This window comes from Amaranthus tricolor, chromosome 13 (assembly GCF_026212465.1).
Source record: "Amaranthus tricolor cultivar Red isolate AtriRed21 chromosome 13, ASM2621246v1, whole genome shotgun sequence".
Classification (NCBI taxonomy): domain Eukaryota; kingdom Viridiplantae; phylum Streptophyta; class Magnoliopsida; order Caryophyllales; family Amaranthaceae; genus Amaranthus; species Amaranthus tricolor.
In genome coordinates, this window is record NC_080059.1 from 1,829,930 (window position 1) to 1,855,427 (window position 25,498).

Below are 25,498 nucleotides of genomic sequence, written 5' to 3' on the forward strand. Positions count from 1 at the left end.
AACGTTAGTTTACTGCGGATAAATATAGGTGTACACATATTTAACCTTTGTATCAAATCTCATTGCATCAGAAGCTTATATTTCCCCCCAAAATATAAACTCTAACTTTCTCATCTTTCCCCCAAATCACATTTTAGGGTTTATGTTTTGGGGCAATATAAGCTTCTGATGCAACGGGATTTGATAAAAGGGTCAAATACGCGTATAACAATCATTATCATTACTAAATCAACGTTTCTTTTTGGGTAAAAAGGTCATGAAGGATGAATTGGGTAAACGTCAAGGTTACCGCGTGAATTTTTAAAAAACTTTGGTTACCACATGGAAAACCCAATACTTTAGAGTTACCACGTGGAGTTCTCCAAAAAAATTTAAAACTCATTGACTTCAAGCCTTAAAACGCTAATTTTAACACTTAAATGCCAATTTTAACACTTAAAACTGTTACAAATCTTTTTTTTTTTCTCTCCAAAGTCTTATCTTTATTTTTTCACTACCACTCCAACTTTAAAACATTTTTTCCAAGACTTAAAATGCAAATTCCAACTCTTAAAATTCCTACTTTAAAGTCTTAATCTTCATTTTCCAAAGACATAATATTATTTTTTACCTATCTAGTTCAATCATTAAAATGTTTATTCCAAGGTATAAAATATCTACTTCAAAATTTAAAGCCCTTACTTTAAGTCTTAATATTCCTTCACCAATGGTCAAAATAAGTACTAAACCAAGACTTGAATTATTTACTCCAAGGTTTTAAAGTTCTCAATTTTAAGACTTAAAATGTCTATTTTAAATTTTAAAATATTTATTCCAAACTTTAAAATATTCATTTCAAACTTTAAAATAACGACTCAAAAAATTTATATTTTCAAAAAATTATTTCCTAAAACAAAGTATTTTTCAGTTGCTGAATTTACAAAATGAGATGGGCCGCATGTATATGTAACTAGAGATTCAACACTATTGTTATGAATGTTCTATACAATGGTAATACTTGTGCAAAAAAAGTAAGGGCGAAAAATTTTAAAATATAGGTTTGAGATAATAAATAGGAGGTAAAGTTTGAGAAATATAGGTTAGTCTAATAACAGAGAGATTTTCATTCAATCCTAATGACCGTGATTTGATTCTCAAAAATATCTAGATGAGTAATTTTTAGCCTAACTACTCTTGTAAGAGACCGTCTCTCAAAGAAACGACCTTAAATAAAAAGTTCATATTTTTATTTTCTCTTTAATTTGTATAAATTGACTTATTTAGCCATTTATCTAATACGTCTCTCGAAAAAACTGTCTCTCACAATAATTTGTGTTTTTAGCCTACCCTCACACTAAAAAACAGGAAATCTATTATCTCTTCGCTTTTAAAATTTCTGTTGGTACAATTTAATAACGTAATGTTTGCATTCGTCTCAAATTATATTTTCCAATCGTAAAATTGATGTTGGTAAAAAATAATATTGGATTTCCACTAGGGTAGAGGAAGCAGTCAAAGCGATGATCCTTGATTATGTACTTTGCGCAAAGAATCTCCTGTAGTAACTTACTACTCCAGTCTTCATACATAAATCAGAATTTCTGTTTTACTCTTTACCTTTTCAGCTTTATAAAAACACCCTCTTCAGTCTTACCCTCTTGTCTACTTAAGCTCTAACCATCAATTTAAAGCTACTTGCCATTTGTCATTTTTGCCTCCCAGTTTTCTACATCTACTCCAAGCTCGGTTGAGTGGAGATGTAGTCCCAACACAAATCAAAGTAGCTCCAACTTAGACGAGCCACGAGAAATTCGATAAACGCACATTTTCTCTTATAGAGGTGTTTGGAAAAATAATTTATTGTACAATTTTAACTTATTTTGATTTTAAAAGAGAGTTGAGTAGTCAAATCAGTCAATGTTAATGTTTGATAAATTAGCTAGTTGAAATAAATTATTAATATGAATAAGCTGCTTATACCAACGAATTCAAAATCAAATAGTTAAATCTGTTAATAAAAAATTAAAGTCCAAATCTTAGGTTGCATTGTAAATATTAGCCTATAAATATATTAGAGGCATAGCGAACTTCTAGGATTTAATTAAATTTGAGCAGTCATGCTATATTAACAAGCAAGATCAACGTGCATTTAAAATTAAATTGTAAGACAAATATACATATTTTTTAGTACGGAAAATGACCAACTTTCACCCACTATTAGCTCCGCCACAGTCTATAATAAAAAAGAATTAAAAAAAAAAAAAAAAAAGCAAAATTTGCAGCTGCAAAACAAAATGTCTGAGAAATGGAACATTGATGTCTAATATTCTCCAACATGAGAGTTGGATGTATTAACCAATAGCATTTGTATAATGGAACAGAAACTGTCACGGTATGGGAAGAGAAGACAATGCTATCCTCTCAAGTTGAATCCCCTAAAGATTAAACATATGAATGACTAAAACATTCTGGAGATAATCATTAAATAATTTATGTATTGAGTTTATTGTTTGAAAATAATCGAATCAAATCTATGTCCTACAAATTTGCATATGTATCCCATGAACTTTCTGACTTGACATGATTTTTTCTTTTTTATTTTTTAACCAGAGCATCATGTTAGTGTTCCTTAGTTTAAAGATTAGTTTTACATCTAACTAATATTGGTCAATACTCGTTGATGCCTATTTGTCATTTGAGGGTTTTTTTTTTATTTTTTTTTTTTAACAGAATAGGACTCGATTCTACTTGTTTTTTAACAGAATAGGACTCAATTCTCAACATTTAATTTGAGGTTTTAATTGACAAGAAATTTGTTTAATTGTGTGGATTATGTACTTTAATCATAAAAAAATACCATAATTTCATGGACAGTCTACCTTAATCTTTTATTCACAAGTCTACACCCTTCACTCTCTACTCTATGTAATTACATTCTCAGCAAACTTACACTCTTTAAATATGCTTAGTATAAACTAAGTCTATACAAAACCAACTCTACATAATAACACATTAATATGTGAGTTGGAATGCACAACAAAAGCAAGTACGAACTAGTTTATGGAGGTACTACAAAATCAATTCACTTAGTTCCATTTAGATTATAACATTTGATTTTAATTGTTATATGTGACCTTTTAATACAAAATTTTTTTACAAATAAGTGTAACAATCTCGATAAAATAGGGAAGCATAACTTTTTTTTATGAGAATTGAAGTAGTTTTGACACATACTTCCATTATCGTATTCTATATAATGGGTTTTGGTAAAGTCGTTAAAATCAGATTAATATCATGGTATTAATATAGAGTACTATAAATAGGTATTAGCTCATCTAAACAGACTTTCTGTCACATTTATCAAAATTTGAATTCTATTAGATACTACTTCTAAGTTCTAATTATTTGGATTGAGGATTGAAACAATGATTAAGCTTTTACGTATAGTATCATCTAATGTACGTACATTACCCTATACGTCCAATTAATTCAATACTACCCTCTTTTCATTACCTAAATAACATGATTATAGTGTTAATTATTACTCCTATTATAATTCTAATCTCCTAATTCTTTGGTCTTACGATGTATTCAATTAAAAATCTCACAAGTCTTATTAGGTTCTTGGTACTAAAAGACGACAGTGGAAATGATTTATAGTGTAAATTTTTATGAAATATACTTTGTCATTTTCATGGTAATAGATCTTTGATCATAAAAAAAGTTTTTTTTCACAATTTTTCATTACTATTTAATACATTTTCAATTGGTGATGAATTGAAATGAATATTGTAGAGAAAATGAGATGATAAAAAGAGAACAAATATAAATATTAACTTTGTCTAGAGATTTTTCTGTTAAAATTAAACTAACTTTTCATTATTATTCTCACCATTCAATATTTATTAATTATCAAATAGGGAGTTAGAATCAAACTTGTCTATGAATACTGAATAGTAAAAATAATTAAAATGAACTAATAAAAAATATGGATCGAGTACTTTCTTGTGGGTAAAATTCATAATTTATGGTCCTAGTGTAGTGCCCAAGTGGACTTGGGATGACCCTACAAAGCATGTTAGAAAATTGGGAGACTTTTCACAAAATATTGACAGGATTTTCCGCACATTCTCTAAGGGATGCATAGCTTTCACCAGGGTCAATCGCTGTTAGTACAATAAATGATATCTGAGTAATTTGGCTTATGATTTTGTATGTTATCGTTAATTTTCGTGAAAATTGCGAAAGTTTTTTGGTTAAAATGTAACAAATAAATTAAAATATATGTAGTAAAACATCTAGAGTAGAAATGGACTTGGCACACAAGCAAGGCAATACGAGGACGACACACTCATGTCCTGGCACGACACATTCTGCCAACAATCACAATGGGGCATGGATGTGCCGCAATCACTATTTTGTAGGATTGGCACAATACAACATAGACTCACATAGACCATGTGCTCGTGTTACGTGATATTGTTTGAGCGTGACTGGTTGTATAGTGATTTGTCGGGCATGTGATGACCCGCTATAACGCAGTCTAGCACGACCCGTGTTGCAAGTCTATCTATGAGAGTGACTTCAATCTAACATAGATAATCACCCTCTAATATCCCAAAATAACCCCAACTCACATTTTTCAAGATCTTACCAAAATACCATTGAAAACACCCTTAAAATGACTAAAATCACATTCAAGCACTAGGACATGAACCTATAAACAACAATCATCTCAAAGCAGCATATAATAACCAAAAAACAAATAGAAGAAATAAAAAATAACCTGCCAAAGTTGATGCTTATGACACTTGTAAAGTGCAGAATTGGATAGCAGAAGAAAAAAACACTTAATAAAAGTGATCCCAAAAATCTGTATTTAAACCCCAATAAGAGTCAGATAGTACTAATTTGAGAGACCTAGATATATTTGTCTAATTCTAATTACACTATAAGCCAAACCTTCAAAATTGAAACCCAAATGATGCTATCAGTTAGTAAAGCTGAAATCCCTCTTTTATCATAGAGAATTGGCCTACACTCTACAGCATAAAATGTCACAATCTTTCTCCGATAATGTGATTGCATCATAATCCCAAACATATTGTAATTGGAGTTAGGCGTATATTCCATTATCAAACAAAAAACCCAAAGATTTTATGACATCTTATTATGCCAAAGATGGATTGTGGAATCTTACATAAACCATAACAAAGGACCACTAATAGAACATTGCATTAAGCCAATAATAATAATTCTTTTTGTTACATGATTATATAAGGACTTCATCTAGTAACTTAATTTTTTTTTTATAAAATCCATAGAAGATATAAAATTCTAAACATGATATTTTTTCAATCATTGGAAAGAATAACCTAAAAAGTGTTGGTGAATTTTAAAATGAAATGATGATTCGTAATTAATTATATCGATACTGCTCACGAAGAATGGGTAAGGAGTAAAATATTTTGAGTGATAATTATAACATATACTTTTTCTTTGTGTATATTGAGAGCCACGAGGATATAAATATAAACAAAAATCGAATTAGTATCACTTTACATAATAAATATAAAGCGCAGCCTAGTGCACAAAACATCCTTACACTTAGAGAAAGAGTCCTATCAATCTAGTAATTACAAACTAACACAAAAATTGGTGCATCAAGACTCCCTTTGCATATTTTATTATGAAAATAAATTGAGATAGAGATGTGTTAATTTTTGACATAGACAAACCTTGATGTTTAATCAACATAAAACCACCTCAAACCCATTGGATTGGACTCAAGTCTAATTTAATGGTCCAATGAAGGTGGAGATACTTAGGACATCTTCAATCAATCATGTAAAATTCTTATCTTATGCAAGCCAAAATTCCTCAAACGACATTATTGCATTATATCTATTTCCCAACAATGTTTCAAGATAACTTAGAGTAACAAGTACAAAATCATTTTATGCATAATTTAATGCTAGCCATAAAATTGTGATGCGATGCAAGTAATAAGTCCAAAGGGTTGGGATAAATCGCAAGGTTGCGCATAAATCGCACGAAGATAGAATATTTGCGATGTAATTTTAGTGGGACAGATTCGATTGGAAGCCAAAGATGACCATCGATGAAGGAGTTATTGCATGTACGACCAAATTTAGATATTTGGGATCGATTATTCAAAGTAATGGGGAGATCGATGGAAATGTTACCCATTGAATACAAGCGGATTGGCTCAAGTGGCGAGCAGGCACAAGAGTGATATGTGATAGAAAGTTTCCAAGTAGGTTAAAAGGTAAATTCTACAGAGTTGCAATCAGGCCTGCTTTGTTGTATGGGATAAAATGTTGGCCCGTAAAAAAGACTTTTGAACATAAGATGGAAGTCACAGAAATGCTGATGTTGAGGTGGATGTGTGGTCACACAATGATGGATAGAATTAAGAACCAAGAGTTTAGAGGGAAACTAGAAATTGCGCCTATTTCTTCAAAGATGCGTGAACATAAATTGAGATAGTTTGGTCATGTGCAGAAGAAAACTTTAAACGCCTCCGTGAAGAGAATCAAAAGTATCATAGTGGAGGGTAAGAGAAGTCGAAGAAGACCTAGGAGAACATAGGAAGAGCAATAAAAAATGACTTGCATGACTTAAACCCCTCCAAAGACTTGACTAGGATAGAGGTAGTTGGAAACGCCTTATTCATGTCTTAGACTACTGACACTCTCGTTTACTGGAATTCTTGTTCTTGGCCTTTGTCTTATCATGCTTTTACTCGTATTTTTACCTAGCCTTTTCAGTTATATGCTTTATCTTTTTTATATTTTGTACCTAAGGGTCAAGAATGTGGGCTTGCGATTCTGACTTCAACGAGCAATTTTCATGCAAGAACGTATCTTTTAAGTTTAGAGTCGAAGGACTCTTTGGCCGCATTCTCCTTCAGGGGTATGGGTTGCCGCCTCCCTTTTTTACTCGGACCTTGATAATAGCTTTCTATGAGCGGGATACACTGGGTATGACGATGATGATAATGACGACGACGACGACGACATAAAATTGTGATTTCAATACCAACATATATATGAATTATTCTTGAGAGATATCGTCTCTCGGTGAGATGACTTCAAAACAAGGAGTCCATATGCTAATAAATAATATTAATTGGGCTACCCAACCTATATATGAGGAATATCTTACAATAAGACCATCTCACACAAGAATTTGTGCATAAAAATATCTTTTCAATACCGTGTGTTCTCGAAATTTGGTATACTAATCCATATTGCATGTTTTGAAGAATTTGCTACACTTTTATTTTAAAAAATGAAATTCGCCCATTTATGAAAGACGAAAATAGTAAAAAAAAAATAAAAATAATAAAAAATTGGTTGACATGATACATTCAATAACAAAAGATAAAGTGAACAAAATGTAACATAACAAATGCACAGGTATATTTAGAGAATAAATGCATAACTTTGCAACTATCATTTAGAAATTAGAAAATAATAAGTGTAGTTGTACATATAATTTGTGGTTTGGGTTTCTCATGAGATCCATGTGGAAAAAGAGGTGAGCTTTCATGTACCTATTGCCTATTGGGCCCTGCCATGGTTGTAGGAAGTACTTCTATTACCGAATGTTAATAACACTAACCAAATCTCGGTTGCTCATATTCTTCACTTTAATTAAAGTATTTGTGTTATTTTTAGTCGGGTATAGATGGGACGTTGAACACTTCAATTCGGATTAAAATATTTGGAATCTTTTCATAAAACCAAGTCAGATGCTTAAACATATACCCAAGTTCGAGTAATATGATATCAATGTTGTTGTGGATGCGAAACTATCTCGATCTAACTACAAATGACTAATGACCTAACCCAAAATGATGTGACCCATAATAACTCAATTGTAGAGAATCCCATCCAAAACCAATTTAGCCCATCGTTTTGACTGATCTATTAAAATGATATGAATCTTGGAGAATAAAACATTGGGAATTACTGTAACACCTCGGCCCCTCGAACCGCTGGTGACTATTCATGGAGACTGTAGACTGGCCCCACAAACCAACATAAGTCTTTCCAGCGCACTTTGGCCTCACTCGTGCGTGCCCTAAAAAAGATTGCTCCACACCATGCACGTTTAACTGTGGAGTTCTTAGCAAATGAGCTCCCATGAAAAGAAGATGCACCTTGTTGATATGAATATTCTATCAATTCTTTTTAAGCTAAATACGAGTTATTACAATTACGAGGAGTGATAATTTGGTACAAATTATATCTCTTTATCCTTGCAAGAAAATACTAGCTGAAGATATGTTTAGATCACTATCTTTAGTAAGAAGAAAAGAATATATTGATGAAACTAATATAAAGCAAAAATTCAAATGGAAGGATGTAAATCCTAATTATTGTCTTCAAAATCCAAAACTTTACATATAGAAAAGTTTAAATGTGAATCAATTAATGGCTTTACGTACAGAAAAATTTAAATGCAAATCACTTAATGACATTAGTGTAAAGGAATGTATATATAACCTACACACTTGAGAGTAAGATGAGGACTGGGGAAGAAGATAAGGTATAGAATGAACAACTTGACCAATATTGTTAATTTAATTGCACTTGACCTACCCATACAATACATATATGGAATGCCTATTCATGAAATCATTGACATTAAGCATTTCCTCCATCCCTTCCCAAAAAGGGCCATTCAAACAACTCATTAATGAACAGTAAACCCAATCTGAATAACTAATTTATGTGCACATTGGAGACTGAAAGTAGGGGACATAACCAAATAATTTTTCTGCCAACAAATTTAAAATATTGTCCTTTGTGCTTCAAAAAAGGGTACAAGTTGCAGTAGCAGTATGTCTACCCTCTACTCCTATATCTCCCAAGGCCTACCTGTTGGAATTACACTCATAAATTACTTCTACTCTAATTTACTGCATGAGGGTACTAACAACAACAATGTCAAAGTCTTGGCTACTCATAAAATACGACAAGGTTTTGATCCCCATAAACCTACCATTCACCCTCTTATCCCAAAAGATTCGAGTCGACTACTCATGAGATGTAAATAGGTTAAACTAGATTGACCCCCAGAAACCTATTGGCCCACCCTAACTATTCATCCGGACTCGAATGTTGGAACCGATAATGAGCGACAAACACTCATTGGTGGAGTTTGTATGAGGTTATTACAAGTAGCTCAAAAGAAGTGTAGAAGGGATGGGGTCCCAAAGAATTAAATCCATGACAAAGGAGGAAAACCCGGAAGAATTCAATTACACAACTTGGTTTATCAGCTATTCTGCTAAAGAGCTATAGTATTTTTCATGCAGAACAAGACAAGGAGAAAAACAAGGCCCATTGCGCTCTAAACAATTTATAGCTCTTAGGCTGCAGTCTATATCATTTTTTGTAAATAGTGAATATTGCTATCCTGAGTTAACATTTGCAACTAAGAACTTTTGTAGGCTGTAAAAAAATTTTTTAGAAACGATCATAACTAACCTGTCCGTTATGACTTCCAAGCTACTTCTTCAATCAAAATCATATACTTGCATCTTGATCAGCGCAACAACATTCCAAAGCATGTTCATTGGAATTTAGAAGAATGTATGTTCATTGACGAAGCTGTAAACAAGATGTGCATCAAGTGGAAAAAAAATCATTAACTTGATGATAAGTTATTCAAAAAGCTTATTATGTCCCTTCATAGAATACTAACGAAGCTTAAATCTTAGATCAATTTAAAGCTTGAAAGTAATACACTTTACACATAAATATACCATAATCTTACTCTCCATTTTCAAGCCCATTCTTCCTCATAATACTATTCCGAATTACATATTTAGAGGTCCTAACATGCTATTATCAAATGATAGAACAAAAGGTTCAGTACATAAAAAACAGATACTCATAAACAAACAGATACGCAAAACATAAACCCATCTACTAATGAGTGCAATTTCTATCAGAATTCCAATTCAAATTACTGGACGACTGTGATAGGTGAGCTGTGAGTAGGGCTTATACATCCCTAGCAAAGCTAGTTAGTTCATATGAAGACCCAATATTGGTTATAATTAGGTGTAAATTAAAAAGTTTGTGCTCATTTTTAGCTAAAATACTTATCCCTCTTCATATTAACCCTTGACAAGAAGCACAAAATGCCTCTCTCGGAACTCTGGAGGATCCCACAGCACTTGACAAAACTGTAGATAATTGATTTTCTAGTCAGTCCCTAAATTAATGAAGTCCACACTAACAGTATCTTGTTTTGAATTGGGTCAAAGGTTCTAAGGGCTTTATCAACATTTTACTATTAGTAAGTCTTTTAGTTTTATTAGTGAGGGATGATCATTACAATAGAGTACCCTCAACTATATATATACAAGACTCTTAAGAATAACACCCCCACCACCACCACAAAACTGAAATAACTAATTATGCCAGCTCATCCTAACTTGTAAAACTGAAAGATAAAATGTCGATAATGCCCTTAGACCCTTTGACCCAATTCATAACATATCTCTAGTGTGCTACAGGAAAGGATGCAAATATATCATGTGGGTTGATAGTATGAATAATAAAATATTCAATCCTAATTTTTAGGGTGGTTTATATCTGTCATTTAGAGACTGAACAGCTGCAGCACATATGGTAATGACCATGGCAGCTATGACAATCAAAGAGGAAGAGAAGTCTATGTTCTCACATCTATAAGGCTGCGTTGGAGCCATAGAACAAACTAATGGCTTGAATGTAATTCGCAATGTGGCATGTTTGATATCACAGCTCACCCAATCCCTAAACCTTCTTGAAGCAAGTTCTTCCAACAACTTCCTGATGAACACCCATTTATAATCTATCAAAATATTATCATCAACTTTGACTATGAAAATCTGGCACCCCCATTTGAGTCTCCTTGAACTTTCCATGTGCTAAATGACATGGTTTCTTTACACTTTTAAACGGTGATCCCAAGTGAACAAGGCCCTAGGATGTCACAACTTTGCCTTTAAGGTTCTCAAAAAGAAGGCTTTTGCAATGTAATATAGCTGCACATGTCCATTTATATTTTGAGTTGTCGCCACATCTTTTTAGGAGATTTCAAATTGTTGAATTGATCTTGCTGATAGAGTCGTTAAACCTACCAGTTTACCACCCAGCACATCATATCAATTATTTGTTAAACTTCAATAGAGGTTTGTCTTGTGTGAAAAATCAGATATCCCCAATAAGTTAATGTGACTCCATGACCCTTAAGGAGATGAAACTCTCAATTTTGCTTTGTTAAAAAAGATACAAGGTCTCCATCTTACAAGTTTGAGATTCGCATTGAACTTTAGGTGCTACTACCTCAACGCTATAGCCCTCAAAAAATACAAATGAATTTAGGCTTGCCTTAGAGAGTACATATAGCATTGAATATCACTAAGTTTCGCAGATTTTAAAATATTAATAGTTAATTTTAAAAAAAAGTTCTATTTTACAGTCCTGGCTTTAGAACAGTTAGCTCCTCAACTTCTCGCCAATGGTACTTCCTTTGATGTCTACTTAGATTCCTTCACTCCATGAAGCACCAAGGTTTGAGGCTCGAAGGGATACTAACCTTCTCAAACATGTTATTGTAGACAATAGTTGATTGCTTCTCACTAGATGCAATGCTCAATCTTTGCGTGTTATGAATTATGATGATATAGCCACTAAGGTCCACACTTTGGTTTCATTTTCAAACTTGTTTGGAATTTGTTGAATCCTTATGTATCAATATTAAAGTTCTATGGGCAGTTCATCCATAGAGGACAACAATTGAGGAATCTATGATAATTTTAAGGGGTTTTATCCCTTTGTATTTTGGAAATCCCACAGGCCTCTTAGCTCATACATATTTCAAATTGGCTCTTTATAGCCAAAAGGCCTACTTCCAGGTTTCTCATAGAAAGCACCATACAATGAGCATGAACAATAAAATTATACCCACCAAATTTCCCTGCAGGCACTTGCCTATAAACTTGTTTGACATTTCTCTATATCACTCAGATGGCATTTGCATTAGGATCTTAAAGTTGCAATCAACTTGAACTGGTCTTGTTGCTTATAGTGATAGTGAAGCATCAAGTGCATGTTAGAATCATTGTAGTTAATTGTTTAGTTACTTGCTAAGATGTTACCTACAGCTTAAGTGAAAGCCTTTTTTAAAACATGTGAGATTTTGCCTATGATCCTCATCAAACTTACCAAGTATTTAGTTCAGGTATTCAAGTAGGAAGTCTTCATGTGTAATGTTAAGGATACAACTAAAGGTGTCGTTAACTATTCATCCACAACTTTCTTCTATTGCTTTTAGGATTTAGCCTTTGGCATGATTTCTCTCTGAGAAGCATCAAACAAGACTACCCTGATTTAATCTCAGAACAGTTAAGAATCATCACTCGTACCATAGAAATTTCAAGAAAACTTTTTTCAGGATAATTCCCTAAATCATTGTTTTAAGGTACAGACAGACAAATGCTACTTCAATTTAACGACTCTTGAGAACCTCTATGAAAGTTTTATGAAGCAGAAGTATGAGACCCTATTCTTTTCTTCTTTTCACTTTACACCCAAGTTCAATTCACAAGTACAATAGTTTTAATTGATGTCACTAACTTCAATCAAAGCGTATTAATAAGAGATTCTAATCAAAAGACCTCAAATCTGACAATTGATTCCATCCACATGCTAGATTGATTCGTATTGATGAACTTGTCTGCTCTCAGTAGCCTCATATTAGAAAAGGTTTCACCATTTTCGGATTTCCCCAACACAATTTATAAGGCTCGAGTTATTTGGCATTGCTCGTTTTCCCCCAAGCACATGAATACTTTCATCATTTCATGCACTAACATGCTGTAAGGAGCATAATTTCATTAAGTTAACATTAATGCGAAAAAGCACAAAGAACGAATAGTCTATAGCATAAGTTAACTAATTAAGCATAATGGAATAGCAATTCAACTCCTAAACAATACTAACAATTCCAAATTTTTCCTCTTGACATCCAATAATGATCAAACTTCCGATGTACCCTTAAATTACAAACTCAACAATTTACCATATTCTATAATCATAATGTGACAATCACAAACAACCCAATTACACAAACAAGCCAATCATCAATTGAATCCAACAAACATTAAAAATTGTGAGTAAGAGAAGAAACATTAGTCAATTACCCTCATCTCTTGCAAGAAGGCATAGCATTATACAGCTTTCGAGCCAAGTTAATACAATCCAGCCAATGCAGAACATCATAATTAGGATCTCTCTCCACCACTACATCATCCACAGTAATCTGGAGCAAACCGTGAAAACTCGAAACCCTACCACGAACCCTACAACTAAATCCAATCTGAACCCGACTACAATGAATACTTGCCATTTGGGCAATTGCGTGAACATCTGGTGTGCGTCTCCTAAAAAAGTACGGTGATGTCAATTGATTTAGCCAAAGAATACATTGTACACAACCAGTACCATCATCAATGGAAAACCTTAAGAATTTGTCGGGTTTAAGTTCCCGGGTTACAACAATTCCGAATACTTCGACCAGTGAAATGGGTATTCCTTTGCGAGAGAAGATAATCGGATTGGAGGAAGAAGAAGTGGAAAAAGAGTGGGATTTTGTTAAAGAGTTGAAGTCAAATGCAAGAAGTTTGACGTTGATGTTGTGGAGTCGAATTGGGTCGATCGAGGTGGTTGTATTTTTGTTGTCTGATGTTTTTTGGTTTGACATCGTGGTAGTTTTTGAGATTGGTTATGGCGGGAAAGCTATGGTGGGAGGAAACTATATATATCAATTGTAGATTAACATAACAATAACAATTTATAATAATTATAGAGATTATGAAACACAAGTAAAGTTTGCCAATGGACTATTTTATAATTTAGGATGTCAGTTTACTGTGTTAATATTTATACTTTTAGAATGAGTGTTTGGCGTGAAAATTAAGTATTTATTATTGTTAGTTTATAAAAATATCATTATTTTCTTAAGTAGCACTTTAAATAGGATTAGTGGTGCATATAGCTATTACGATAATGTTACAACTTGCAACTTTTCAAAACTAAAATCAAGGTAGTACTTTTAGATTTTTTATACATTTTTATCAATAAATTATTCTTCAATATCTATCATAACTACTACTTAACCAAATAAAATTTACAAACAGTTAAACATCTAACAACTATAATTATACAACTACTGCTACTATTACTTAAAAAAGTAACATATACCCTTCTTGATGTGGTTTTGTTTTGTATCATGACATGGTTTCCTCTACAAATCAAGTTTGAATCGTTGTTTATTGTTACAACCATATTTTGATCGTAGGGGCAAATTGGTGAAAGGACTAATCATTGTTTTTAGACTTTGTGCACTGTTGTATAGTAAATACTCGAAGGAAATGTGAATCATCTTGAATTCATCTTCTTAAAGTTAAGATTATGATTTAGGTATGAATATAATTTTCCTTATGTTTTCATCAGAGCATACTATATAGAAGAGGAAAGGTCTACTATTTATATTTTCTAAAACAATGTATAATCCACCGACGTAAGTGCATTGATACGGTGCAAACTAAATCTCAAACATGAGAAAACTATTGAATAATACTCCTATTGAACAAAAAAGTTGGAAGCTTGATGCATAAATAAGAAACCCCATTTATGAATAAGAATTACATGATCTATTTGAAAAATCTTCAGCAGATCATCCAACCATGCTGCGTTTTCGACCCCTTTGTCTCACTGCAAGAATACAAGCAAAACAAGTGAACATAGTGTTCAAGTCGGAAGGAAATGGAAATGAAAGCATCTTGCAGTACCTTGAGCAAGCTTGTTCAGTGTGGAGCACCATTGCTTCGAGGATTTTCTGTATGCGGCCAGCAATTTTTCCATCTACATACACATAAATGTTTGTCCGTAAACAAAAACGACAACCGTTCCTTTAAATAGCCTGAAATAATTCTTATGGACTAAAACAAACCCATTCCACCACAAATCCATTACTGTCGAGTTATCAGAATAACAAAGATAACTTATGAAATAAAAAACAAGGTACAATTATCGTTTAGCATGAAGAAACAAGTAGCGGTTTGTGCAACTATATGACACAAAGAGGAACACGAATGACTTACCACGTCTCCACACGAGGAATGCATAGAGATCAATGCCCTTTCCAGCACATACAAGTCTACTGCTTTGTCTTCTGGTAAAGTAGATATAAAACTCAGACCAAAATCAATGAGCACCTAAAAAATATTACATATATTAGTATCACCAAGTAGTTTGCTTCTGATGGAATTCTCAATTCATCAAAAATATGTATTTTTCTTCTGAACTAGAGAATAAAGTGTGCTAGTATTTCACCAGTTGATTGGTTTCCTTGTTAATCAACATGTTTGAGGTTGTCAAATCTCCATGTATAAGTCCACCATCGTGAAGTTTCGCAATAGAGTCTCCTATCTGTGTTGCAATTTCCTGTAGGCGTTCTTCGACAATTCCATTCGTACCAAAACCAAGGAATATCTCCTTCACCATCGGACCTTCCACATACTCAAATGTCAGAGTATGCAACATTGGGTCCACTGCGAATAGAACTGGAGTTGAAACTCCTAGTTTTCTGGCTTTTGTCATGCACCTTGCTTCCTGTTCCGAACAAAAATCTTACTAGCTTGTGATTTGATTCGAGCAAAGATTAAAGTGAGGAACTGAAAAAACTACCCTTTGCACAACTTACAGCATTTAAACGCTTAAGTGTAAGCTTGGAATCCAACGCTGGATGTCTATACTTTTTTGAAAACCGTTCCTTTACAATTGACCGCCTTCCAACAAAGGTTGACTCAAAAACTCTCTGAAAATGAACGAAATAAGATAATGTTAAGCGGACATTTAATGCAAGCTGTGGATAACACTTTTTTACTAGTTAGTTATTACTCAGATGGAACAGGAATTGAGATCCACATATTAGTTGGCTCCATGAAAACTTATGAAAGAATTTAGTTGCTATTCTGTGAGAAAAATCATACTCTCATTTCATAGATACACATTTAAAATCACGAGCAGGAGAAGATATTAGATGTTGGGTGCTAACTTTATTTCTGATGAAGGTGTAGATGCAATCAGAGTGAATCTCGACTCTAATGGGCCGGGTCATATTGAAAACCCTATTAATATTGGATTGTATGATATATAACACGGAAGAACGACAATCAAATTGATTCAGCACACATCTAGAGATGAGTGTTCGGACCACCTTATACTACCTTCATGGATTTTCCCTTCGTGCAATTTCAACCACCAAAAATGATTTCAAGATAATAATGGTAAATGAACAAATAACTCACAGCTTCAGCGCCTTGCTTCAGCAAAATGAGACCCGCGTCTTTTCTATCAGCTTCAGTGTCCATTCTGCAAACCTGACAGAAACAAAAACAATCTTTTGAAGTGCAATAGCCATGATATTATACATATACAACAACGAAATTCCACTACCCCATTGCCATTAAGGAGCTCCCACGTAAGGTGGGGTATGGGAAATCGGATGTACTCAACCTTACACTTGTTAGTGATAACATTAACAAAGAGGTTGTTTCCGGTTGACCCTTGATAGCAACGTCATGTGCAACTTCACTCCAATAAGAAGTGCACAAGATTTAATTATTCATTTTAGTATAGTACATTATAATCAGAAACCAAATAACTATAAATCTTTAACCTCATCGAAATACGGGACATAATAATTTATACTTATACTTTATATAAACATTACAAACAATTCAATTTTCCTTTCCAACTAATCAGATTCTCTATATAATCCAAAACCATAATTCATGTATGCATCACAAATAAACAATTAATAAATCAAAATGCACAGATAAAATGAAGAAGTCGCTTAAGAAATCAAAAGTTCATAGCACAAACAATGAAAATGACGGCGTAGATTATTTTAATTTTGTGTTTGCCTTGTATCACTACAATAAAGCCCTACGCAAGGCACGTCCTTACAAAGCTACAAGGTCCACACAAAGGGAGGAACAGAAAGTTCAAGAAAACATGCATCATAAAGTGATTCCACGGGTAATGAGCAAATCTATCAAATTACAGCTCCCATGTTTAATTCAGAAAACCTGCAGTGTCAACAAATTCTTTTTGGAGGGAAGACAACTAACATGAAGTAAACATAATGCATAATTATAATTAATATTCTCATTAGAATTTTATGTAAGAAATCAGCCTAAAGATTCACAACTGTGGACATTCAGCGCATATATTTTCTTTGCTACTTAGTGTAAGATGATTCATTAACCAAGTCGCTTCTTAAATAAGCGGTTCGCTCAAAATAGCTCAAAAATAGGTAATTGTCCAAAAAACGACATGATTCACTTTTTTGGATTTGCAATTCGCAAGGAAATTAGCGACAAGTCAAGAGTAGATTCACCATTTAGTTAGTACTACAAAAATAGATTAACAATGGAGAGAAAAGTTCAGTGGAGTATGTGTTCTTCGGCTGTTCCTGAGCTGCTAATATTTGGAATGACATAAATTTAATTGGTATGAACAGGACTGTTAAAGAAACTGAAATATGAAATCTCTGAACCTATTGATACTGCCAGGAATAAATCTGATATGTCCAAGCTACATATAGATTGGTTACCCATATAGAAGTACTAAATTCAGTTAACCAGAAATGCATTGATATACAGGAAAGTACATGTTTCTACTTGTAGTGTCATCAAACAAATATTATTCATGGCTGCCTGCAGGGTTGCTGGGTTGGTGATGCAATGAGGAACTTAATGTTGTAGTCAGACTGAGCTGTTTTGGAGCTTAATTTGTATCCTTAGAACTGATTGTTCTACATAAATTATGTTTGCTTAGGCTTTTGCATGTGATGGGTGATGTAAAAGTAGGTATTCTTGTTTGTGGTCTATGGAGTTCACCAGGTTATCAGTTTTGATGTATATGTAACAAATCTCTTTTTGCCCATCCCTTAAAATTTACATTTCTTTGGAAAACCTCTTCGTCAAAGCACCTAAAGTCACCACCTAAAAATGAGAATCTTGGGTAGGGGCGAATCCAAAGTTCAAACTCCTTGGGGGAACCAGCATATAGAGAAAAATTTAAGAAAATTTTGCAGAGTAGAGTTTCGTTTGTAAAATAAAAAACTACGTTTTTTCATTCCTCCAAAGTGATATGTACAAGCACAATAAACTCAAGTCAAGACTAACGTAATATAAAAAGGTCAATGAACGCTAACAAACACAATCACAAACTCATTCAAAACTCATTACCATACACATTTACAAATAAGAATCATATTTTGGATTCCACAAATTCATTGATAAATAAATCAAATAAAAATAAATAAATGATAAATAAAAAGAAAACACATGAAATTGAAGGAAAATGAATTTAAATAAAAACAAATAGTTAAATTTATTTAAAAATAAACAATATGTAAATTTATTTTCAGCCAATCAATATTGATTTATCATCAACAATTTCCTTTATTTTTATTTCCCTCTAATTTTTGTATTTTTATTTTAATTTAAAAAACCCCCCTTTCTTTTTGCATCATTGCTTAGAGTTATAGACACACAATTTATTTTGTAGCATTTCTACTTCTCAAGCCAAAATAAACCTCCCAGTTGATTTGCAGTCTGAATCGAAGTCTTAAATCTGAACTCTCTGCTCTCTACTCTGTTACCTTCTCCCGCTCTTTAAAACCCAATTCGTGAACTCCTTTTCCATCAACTCACTCCCTTGTATTTTTTATGCTACTGCTCCAAATCTCTAAGCAATTCATTCATCCCTTTGGTTATACCTCTAAGGTTAGTTCTTTTTATAAATTTTCACTGCAAATAGTGATTTTTATTCTTTGATTTTGTGTATTTTAATTATAGGGTATTTTCTGTTTAATTTTCTCTTCTGGATATTTTCATCATTTTTCCCTAAATTTTGTTAATCTGTATGCTTATTTGTAGTGTATTTGTAACTGAATATATTTTTGAATCGTGGAAACAAAATAGCATAAGATGTGTTGTATTTTATTTTGTCATTTAGAGCGTATAATGGTCATCGAAAATTATAATTAATTAAATTAAATAATTAAGTTGAATAAATTAATTTGAAAATATCCCAAGGTTGCAAAGTTTATGTTTTGAGAAAAAGTAGTGTTCACCGTGAAATAACTCACGGCTCGCGAGAAAGGAAAGAAATTTACTGTTTGTGGAAATTGTACGTCGCGACCCGCGAGTTGCGCACTGTTTTGCGGGTTTTTCTTGCAAAGTTAGTTTATCCGTTTGGTTGGTTTTAATATAACTACCAACGGTTAAATATGGTTATATTAACCAGATAAATTGGATGGATTGATTGAAACACGACATTAGTTCGTGAATCAATCTTGTGTTTCATGAAGTGACATATTACTTCATGAATGCTTGTATGCTTTTCTATAAATATAGAAGGCATGTGTAAGTCATTTCTTACATGAAATATACATGTAATTTATGATTTTTCTTTTCTTCTCTAGTACTTTACATGGAGAACTTGCAATCCTCGATTGTAAATTTTCATTTCTTATTCCACTTAAGTTTTCTCATGTCGTTCTAAGTTCCTTATGCTAGGAATTTAGTGTAATTCTTTGTATGTCAGAACATATTTTCGGTTTACACCATAGTAGGGAGGAAATGATGTTTTAGGAAAGAGCATATCGCCTAGAATTAATATCAGGTCACATACAAAATTTTCTTGTTACTATGTTCGATATATGGTGTTCCCGATGATGAAATTCACATTTGGTGTTTGTAAAGCAATGATTTGAACTTGTCATATGTTTTTGTAACCTACTAAATTTGTGTAACTTTATTTTATATGTTTGATTAATAAAATTAAAGTCACATATACAACATTTTATGAATCTTATTTGATTCATAGATAATTGAAGTTGGGTAATGGGTTTTGGAAACAAAATTAGTATAAGATGTGTATTGTTTTTTGGGTTGTATATGTGATTCATGAATAGAATACTTAAGTGAACAAGAAGGGAGAAAAATAAGTAAGTCAGTCGTCCAGGACATCTCTAATCAGTGTATAATTTGAATACTAACACTTGAATGTCCTTGTTTAGGTGAAGGAATTATTAGGGTCGTACCAATTGTTAAGGTTGGTCGCTTGGTTTAGTTTGGGATGTTTTTTCGATTCAGAAGTACCCCCGATCACCACGTCTTCCACTACGGCAGTTAAGAATTATGATTTTGAGTTCTCAATTATTAGGGTTTCCATTTTATTTTGATTTTTGAGTTCTTAGTTTTGACTTTGAGTTTGATCTTCTTAATTGTGTCCCATAGAAGCAAAAACATTTACGTTAGTATATTCAGATCCAATATGCACCATGTTTGATATGGTGCAGGTCTTAACAGAACCAAATACGCTTAGTTCAAATTTGAATGAATATGCTTGAGATCAATCCTGTGTTGAGCAACCAATTATGATCACAATGTGTGCATTGGTGCATTCTGAAGTCACCAAGCATCAATTCAGATTGGTTATTCAATTTGTTTGTTTCAATTCATCAGCATAGTCAAGTACATACAGATTAGGAGTTGCAGCTATTAACTAGTATCAGTAGATGTGGGCTGAATGAGCAACCTCGAAAGAGCAAGAGTCAGTAGCAGCTCAGCAGGTTTGTGCAGCAACAACAAACAATGTTTGTTCATTACAGTATTGTAGGACTCAACTTATTACACAGAAAAGGTATGTGACCAAAATATTTCAACCAAGCTATAATAATATGGAAAAAGTAAGTTCATGTAAATGGAAGAAGCTTGCAATGTTATTCATAACTAGCAACACAAATTTCAACTTGTCTTACAATTTACTAATAAGATGGTCTTATAATCTACTACAGTTTGATGAAGTATTATATAGGCGGTACTTCCGGTGATCTAAATAACTAATACATTATACATCTAATGTTGCACAAGTTTGGTACTCTTCTTCAATTACACGATGGAGCAAATAAAAGGAAGAACACAAGTTCAATACAGAAGAGATTGCATACAGAAGAGAACTGCATACAGAAAGTAAATCTTCATAAATACAGACTTCAAGTACACGATGGGGCTCCTTCCAAAGCAGATAAGGTTGCATACAGAAGAGAACTGAACTAAATCTTCATAAATACAGACTTCAAGCATGCCAAGAAAGTAAAAACTGACCCCAATGAATATAACTTTCAAAGACAACAGCATCAGCCCTTACCTTCCTTCACCAAATTTAATCAAGTTCACAGCCCCCTCATCAATGCCTGTGTATAACTCCCTTTCACAAGCATACATGGAAGATCAATCCTATCCAAAAGTACCTGGTACAAATTTTATGAAAAGTCTATCGTCAAATCTCAAAGCAATTTACTCAAAGCAAAACTCAAAATTCAAAGCAATTTACTCAAAGCAAAACTCAATCAGTGTGTGCGGCTATGACGGTGAAGGCGAAGAAACTAGGGTTTCTTCGACTGCCTTAAGATTGTTGGGTACTTGGGCCGCGAGAGTGTAAACTGAAAAAAAACAAGAACTTCATACCTACAGGCTACGGTACTACAGGCTGCCGGAGATGAACGTGTTCTACCGGTCGGATTGGAGGAGAACAGATGGGATTGTAACAGGGCCGCCAGTTACAGTGAGGGGATGAAGAAGAGAGAGTTGGGTTAGGGTTTATTAGAGCGGGATTTGGGAAGTTGTTAGGGTAGTTTGGTTCGGCGTAAAGCGTAATAATCAAAGGAACTTTGTTGTTGTTTGTTGCCACTTTTTATCATTTTTTCCCTTTTTATTTTTGTGTTTATTTAATAGTATTTCACACTCATTTTCAACCTTTTTCAAGACTTTTCTATTCTCATTTTTCATTTTATTACCCATCACTTAAAATTTGAACTTTGATTTATGGCTATTGTTATCATTCACCGCTCTTTTCATTTTATCGTCCCCTTAATTAAATTACGAATTTACCCCTGAACTTTAAAAAATTACGAATTTGCCATTGGACTTAATAACACTATTATCAACTAAATTAATAAAAAAAATATTAATAAAAAATTAAAAATTAATTAACAACTAAATTTTAATCAATATATTAGTATTATATTAAAAAATAATTAAACATTCAAATAAATTATTTAAATTCAAAACTAATTATTATAATAACATTATCATAATATAATATTATATTAAAATAAAATAATTTATTACAACATTTATTTAAATAACAACAACTTAAAAAATTAATTAATTAAACAAAAAAATTTCATAATTCGAAATTTAAATAAATAAAATTAAAAAAAAAATCCAGTCGCACAAAAAGTGCGACAGTACTTAGGTCGAGTCACACAAAAAGTGACGTGGTTGAAGAAGCCAATGAAGTTCCTTTTTTTTCGATTGAGAGTGATGTGGCAATTTCTTGACCGTTGATCTGATATTAGCATTATAAATCCAACGCCTAAAACACCTTATCCGTGTGCTATCTTAATAACCAATAACATTATGTGCAAGTACAACTCATAGATTGCAAAGATGGTAAGATCTCACACGTCTATATACAAAGATCAACGACTTAGAATAAATAATTGTAACACCCCGTAATTTATCGGGTTTAAAAATAAATAAAATATAATAAAATAAAGTATAATAAAATAAAATAAATAAGTAATATTAAATTATATTATTTTACATAGTTAATTATAAGAAATAAAGTGAGTTAAATTTTAACGGTAACGAGTTTTATCGCATGACGTTTCTTTCTGTTTTAACAATAATATAATAATTACTTAATTAATTAATTAAAAAAAAATAATAATAATAATAATAAATGGGGAAAATGGAGGGTTGTGGCCGGTTGTATCTTGTATGCATGGGAGGAGTGTAACTCCTCTCATAAATTATAGCAATTATGGTCTTGTGGTAATTGATCTATTAATTTATAAACCTTCTTGATCTTCATAACTCCTCCCAATTGTCTCAAGAGCCACAAAAGAAAAGTTCTGAAATTTCAATCCTTTTCCCTTGTTCCTTGTTTCGACATTCAAAAAAAAAAAATTCTTGTGTTCCATCCAATCTTTTGATCAAAGGGTAAGTTTAATTGAATTGTTAATTATAGATTTTATATACAAGATTTATAAAATGAATTATATTTTATGTATGATGATATCCTATAACTTGTAGGAGGATTGAATATTTTTCTTTATATATAAAAAAAAATTTCTCTAATAATCCTTTAATAAACTATAATTTGTTAAAAGGGATTAAGAAAAGAACTTCATGATCAATATTCTTTAACAAAATTTAAATTTGTTATAAGAATTAAGAATTTAAAGTTATATTGATATTTAAATAAATTTCTTATGGTCTATTTTTTCTAACAAAATTTCAATTTGTTAGATGAAATTTAAGTTGGTATGGATTAAGTTATGTAGTCATCTAAGGGTTTAATAATCCTTTAGCAAAATTTAACTTGTTAGAAGGATTGTGTTATATTTATATATATATGTGTCTTGATATTTTTTTTAAAAGGGGTGATTTGGTTTTATAATTTTCTACAAAATTTAATTTGTTAAGAGAATTAGGCATTTAATAATTTATGAAATTTCAAGTCTCTTGAAGGATTTTGTGAATGTGACCTTGCAAGAGTTATTTTGGTCATGAGATTTAAAAAGGGTTGATAATGAATATATAAACTAATAATAATAATGAATTAAAAAAAAATAATAATAATATATAAATGTAGACAGCAGCTGCTGCCTCGGTAGCGCCCGGATCCGAGTGTTGGGTGTGTTTCGTTGTTGTTTTATTTAACCGATGCGTTTTAAAACTCGTTAAAACGCTTAAAATAATTAAAAATAGTAATTGGATGCTAGAAATTATGAAATTCGGTACACAAGGTAATTGATGCGTTCCGGACGCAGCGGTGAAGTCGGATTTTTAATTTGAATTTTCTAAACTGTCCGAAATGGTCATAAAAGTTTCTGGTCAGAATGTAAAATTTGGAACTATTGGGAGTTGGATGAAAACATTTGAAATTATCAAGTCTTAGTGATATCTTAATGGTATTGAGTTGATTAAATGTTTAAACACGATCTAATACGTGATCGTTTTGTGTGTGTGTGTTATTTAGGACCTCGTTTCATAAGAGGGCGAAATTCTTATTGTGCTTGAACAACGTGTGTTGCAGTGTTCGAAGGTACACGCTTAGACCATACTGTTTATATGGTTGTGCAAGTAATGCTGTTTTATTTCTAATTGAGGCTTTGTAAATCACATAAGGATTAGACACCTCAAATAATATGAAATAATTAAGTGAAACTGAGAATTTATGTGTTAGTCACCCTAAGGGATTGACGTTTGGTTATGTTACCCAAAGAGGGTTAATAAATGGTTTGGAATATTATAAATTATTGTTCCCATGGCAGTTTTGGATCATTACGGTCACCATGAGGGTATGCATACTTTAGCCTTTGGCGACCCGAACAGGACGGGCAACGTCTTAGGTCGGTGGTTGCCTTGGGATTAGCTCTCCCAAGTGTATTCCACCAAAAATATTTGAAATTATACTTGGACGACCCGAACAGGACGGGCAACGTTACAAGTTGGAATTATCTAAAAATAAATTGTTTATACTTGAACGACCCGAACAGGACGGGCAACGTTTCAAGATTGGAAATATTGAATAAAGAATATGTATTAGAGCCTTTGCATGCTAGGGTAAACACAATGCTTGTATTCAACCTGTTTGATATATGTATGAAGTCTCTGACGTGTATTGGTCGTTCTTTGGAACCTGCTACGTGTTGTCATACGACGTGCAGTAGGTTGATTGCAGGTGGGGGCTGGAGTGAGGACTCAGCTTAGAACCCGTAACCATCAAGTCTAAGACATACTTTGTAATAAGTTTATGAGTCGAAATAACTCAGTTTATGTAACGAAAGTTTAAGACGTTTTTCTTTTTACCTCGTACAACTTTTTAGCTAGTCTAGAGGCCGGTAGGCTCTCGAGTTGTATGTAAAGACTTCCGCTGACTTGTTTTATTTTGTTTGGCGTTGTTTCCTGCGTTGACCGTATTCCTTTACCGTTGGAACGTTGACGATCCGAGTGGAAAATGAATTTTCTTGTGTCCGTTTGTGAACCGAAATCATGTTTTCACATGATTTTCCGGGTCACTTAAACCGGGCTGTTACAATAATGTATCAATTGAGTAATATATTCATCAAATTGGACAATTAGTTATCTAAAATAATTTATTTGAGTAATATAAATATTGTATATCAAATATTAAATATTTTTGTTATTGATTTTGGTCAAATTGCATAATTTAGACTATTTAATTCAAAGTATAAAAAAAGGTAGAGTATTAGTTTCATTTACTATAATAGATCGAATTACGATAAGTGAATTTTGAATTACGATCGATTATTA

General features: G+C 32.5%; 2 protein-coding genes across 5 annotated transcripts; both read right to left on the reverse strand.

Annotated features, from left to right (window-relative positions):
* Positions 1-926: 926 nt before the first annotated feature.
* LOC130798520 (CST complex subunit STN1) lies at positions 927-14,386 on the reverse strand. Of its 4 annotated transcripts, none has more exons than XR_009039067.1 (3): positions 13,211-14,386; positions 9,501-9,623; positions 927-8,122 (listed from the first exon to the last, which is right to left on the reverse strand). XR_009039067.1 is itself a non-coding variant. In XM_057661543.1 (2 exons), the coding sequence occupies exon 1, from the start codon at positions 13,768-13,770 to the stop codon at positions 13,213-13,215; it is 558 nt and encodes a 185-aa protein (XP_057517526.1). In that variant the 5' UTR covers positions 13,771-14,386; the 3' UTR covers positions 9,246-9,623; positions 13,211-13,212. The 4 variants fall into 4 exon arrangements, 2 of the variants coding, with proteins under 2 accessions (XP_057517526.1, XP_057517527.1); XR_009039066.1 differs by having other exon boundaries at positions 927-8,167; XM_057661543.1 differs by lacking the exon at positions 927-8,122 and having other exon boundaries at positions 9,246-9,623.
* Positions 14,387-14,535: 149 nt separating this feature from the next.
* On the reverse strand, positions 14,536-21,849 carry LOC130798519 (uncharacterized). The gene is made up of 8 exons (XM_057661542.1): positions 21,620-21,849; positions 21,300-21,402; positions 16,382-16,453; positions 15,775-15,888; positions 15,405-15,683; positions 15,173-15,286; positions 14,861-14,933; positions 14,536-14,783 (listed from the first exon to the last, which is right to left on the reverse strand). The coding sequence occupies exons 3-8, from the start codon at positions 16,442-16,444 to the stop codon at positions 14,746-14,748; spliced, it is 681 nt and encodes a 226-aa protein (XP_057517525.1). The 5' UTR covers positions 16,445-16,453; positions 21,300-21,402; positions 21,620-21,849; the 3' UTR covers positions 14,536-14,745.
* Between the last annotated feature and the right edge of the window lie 3,649 nt (positions 21,850-25,498).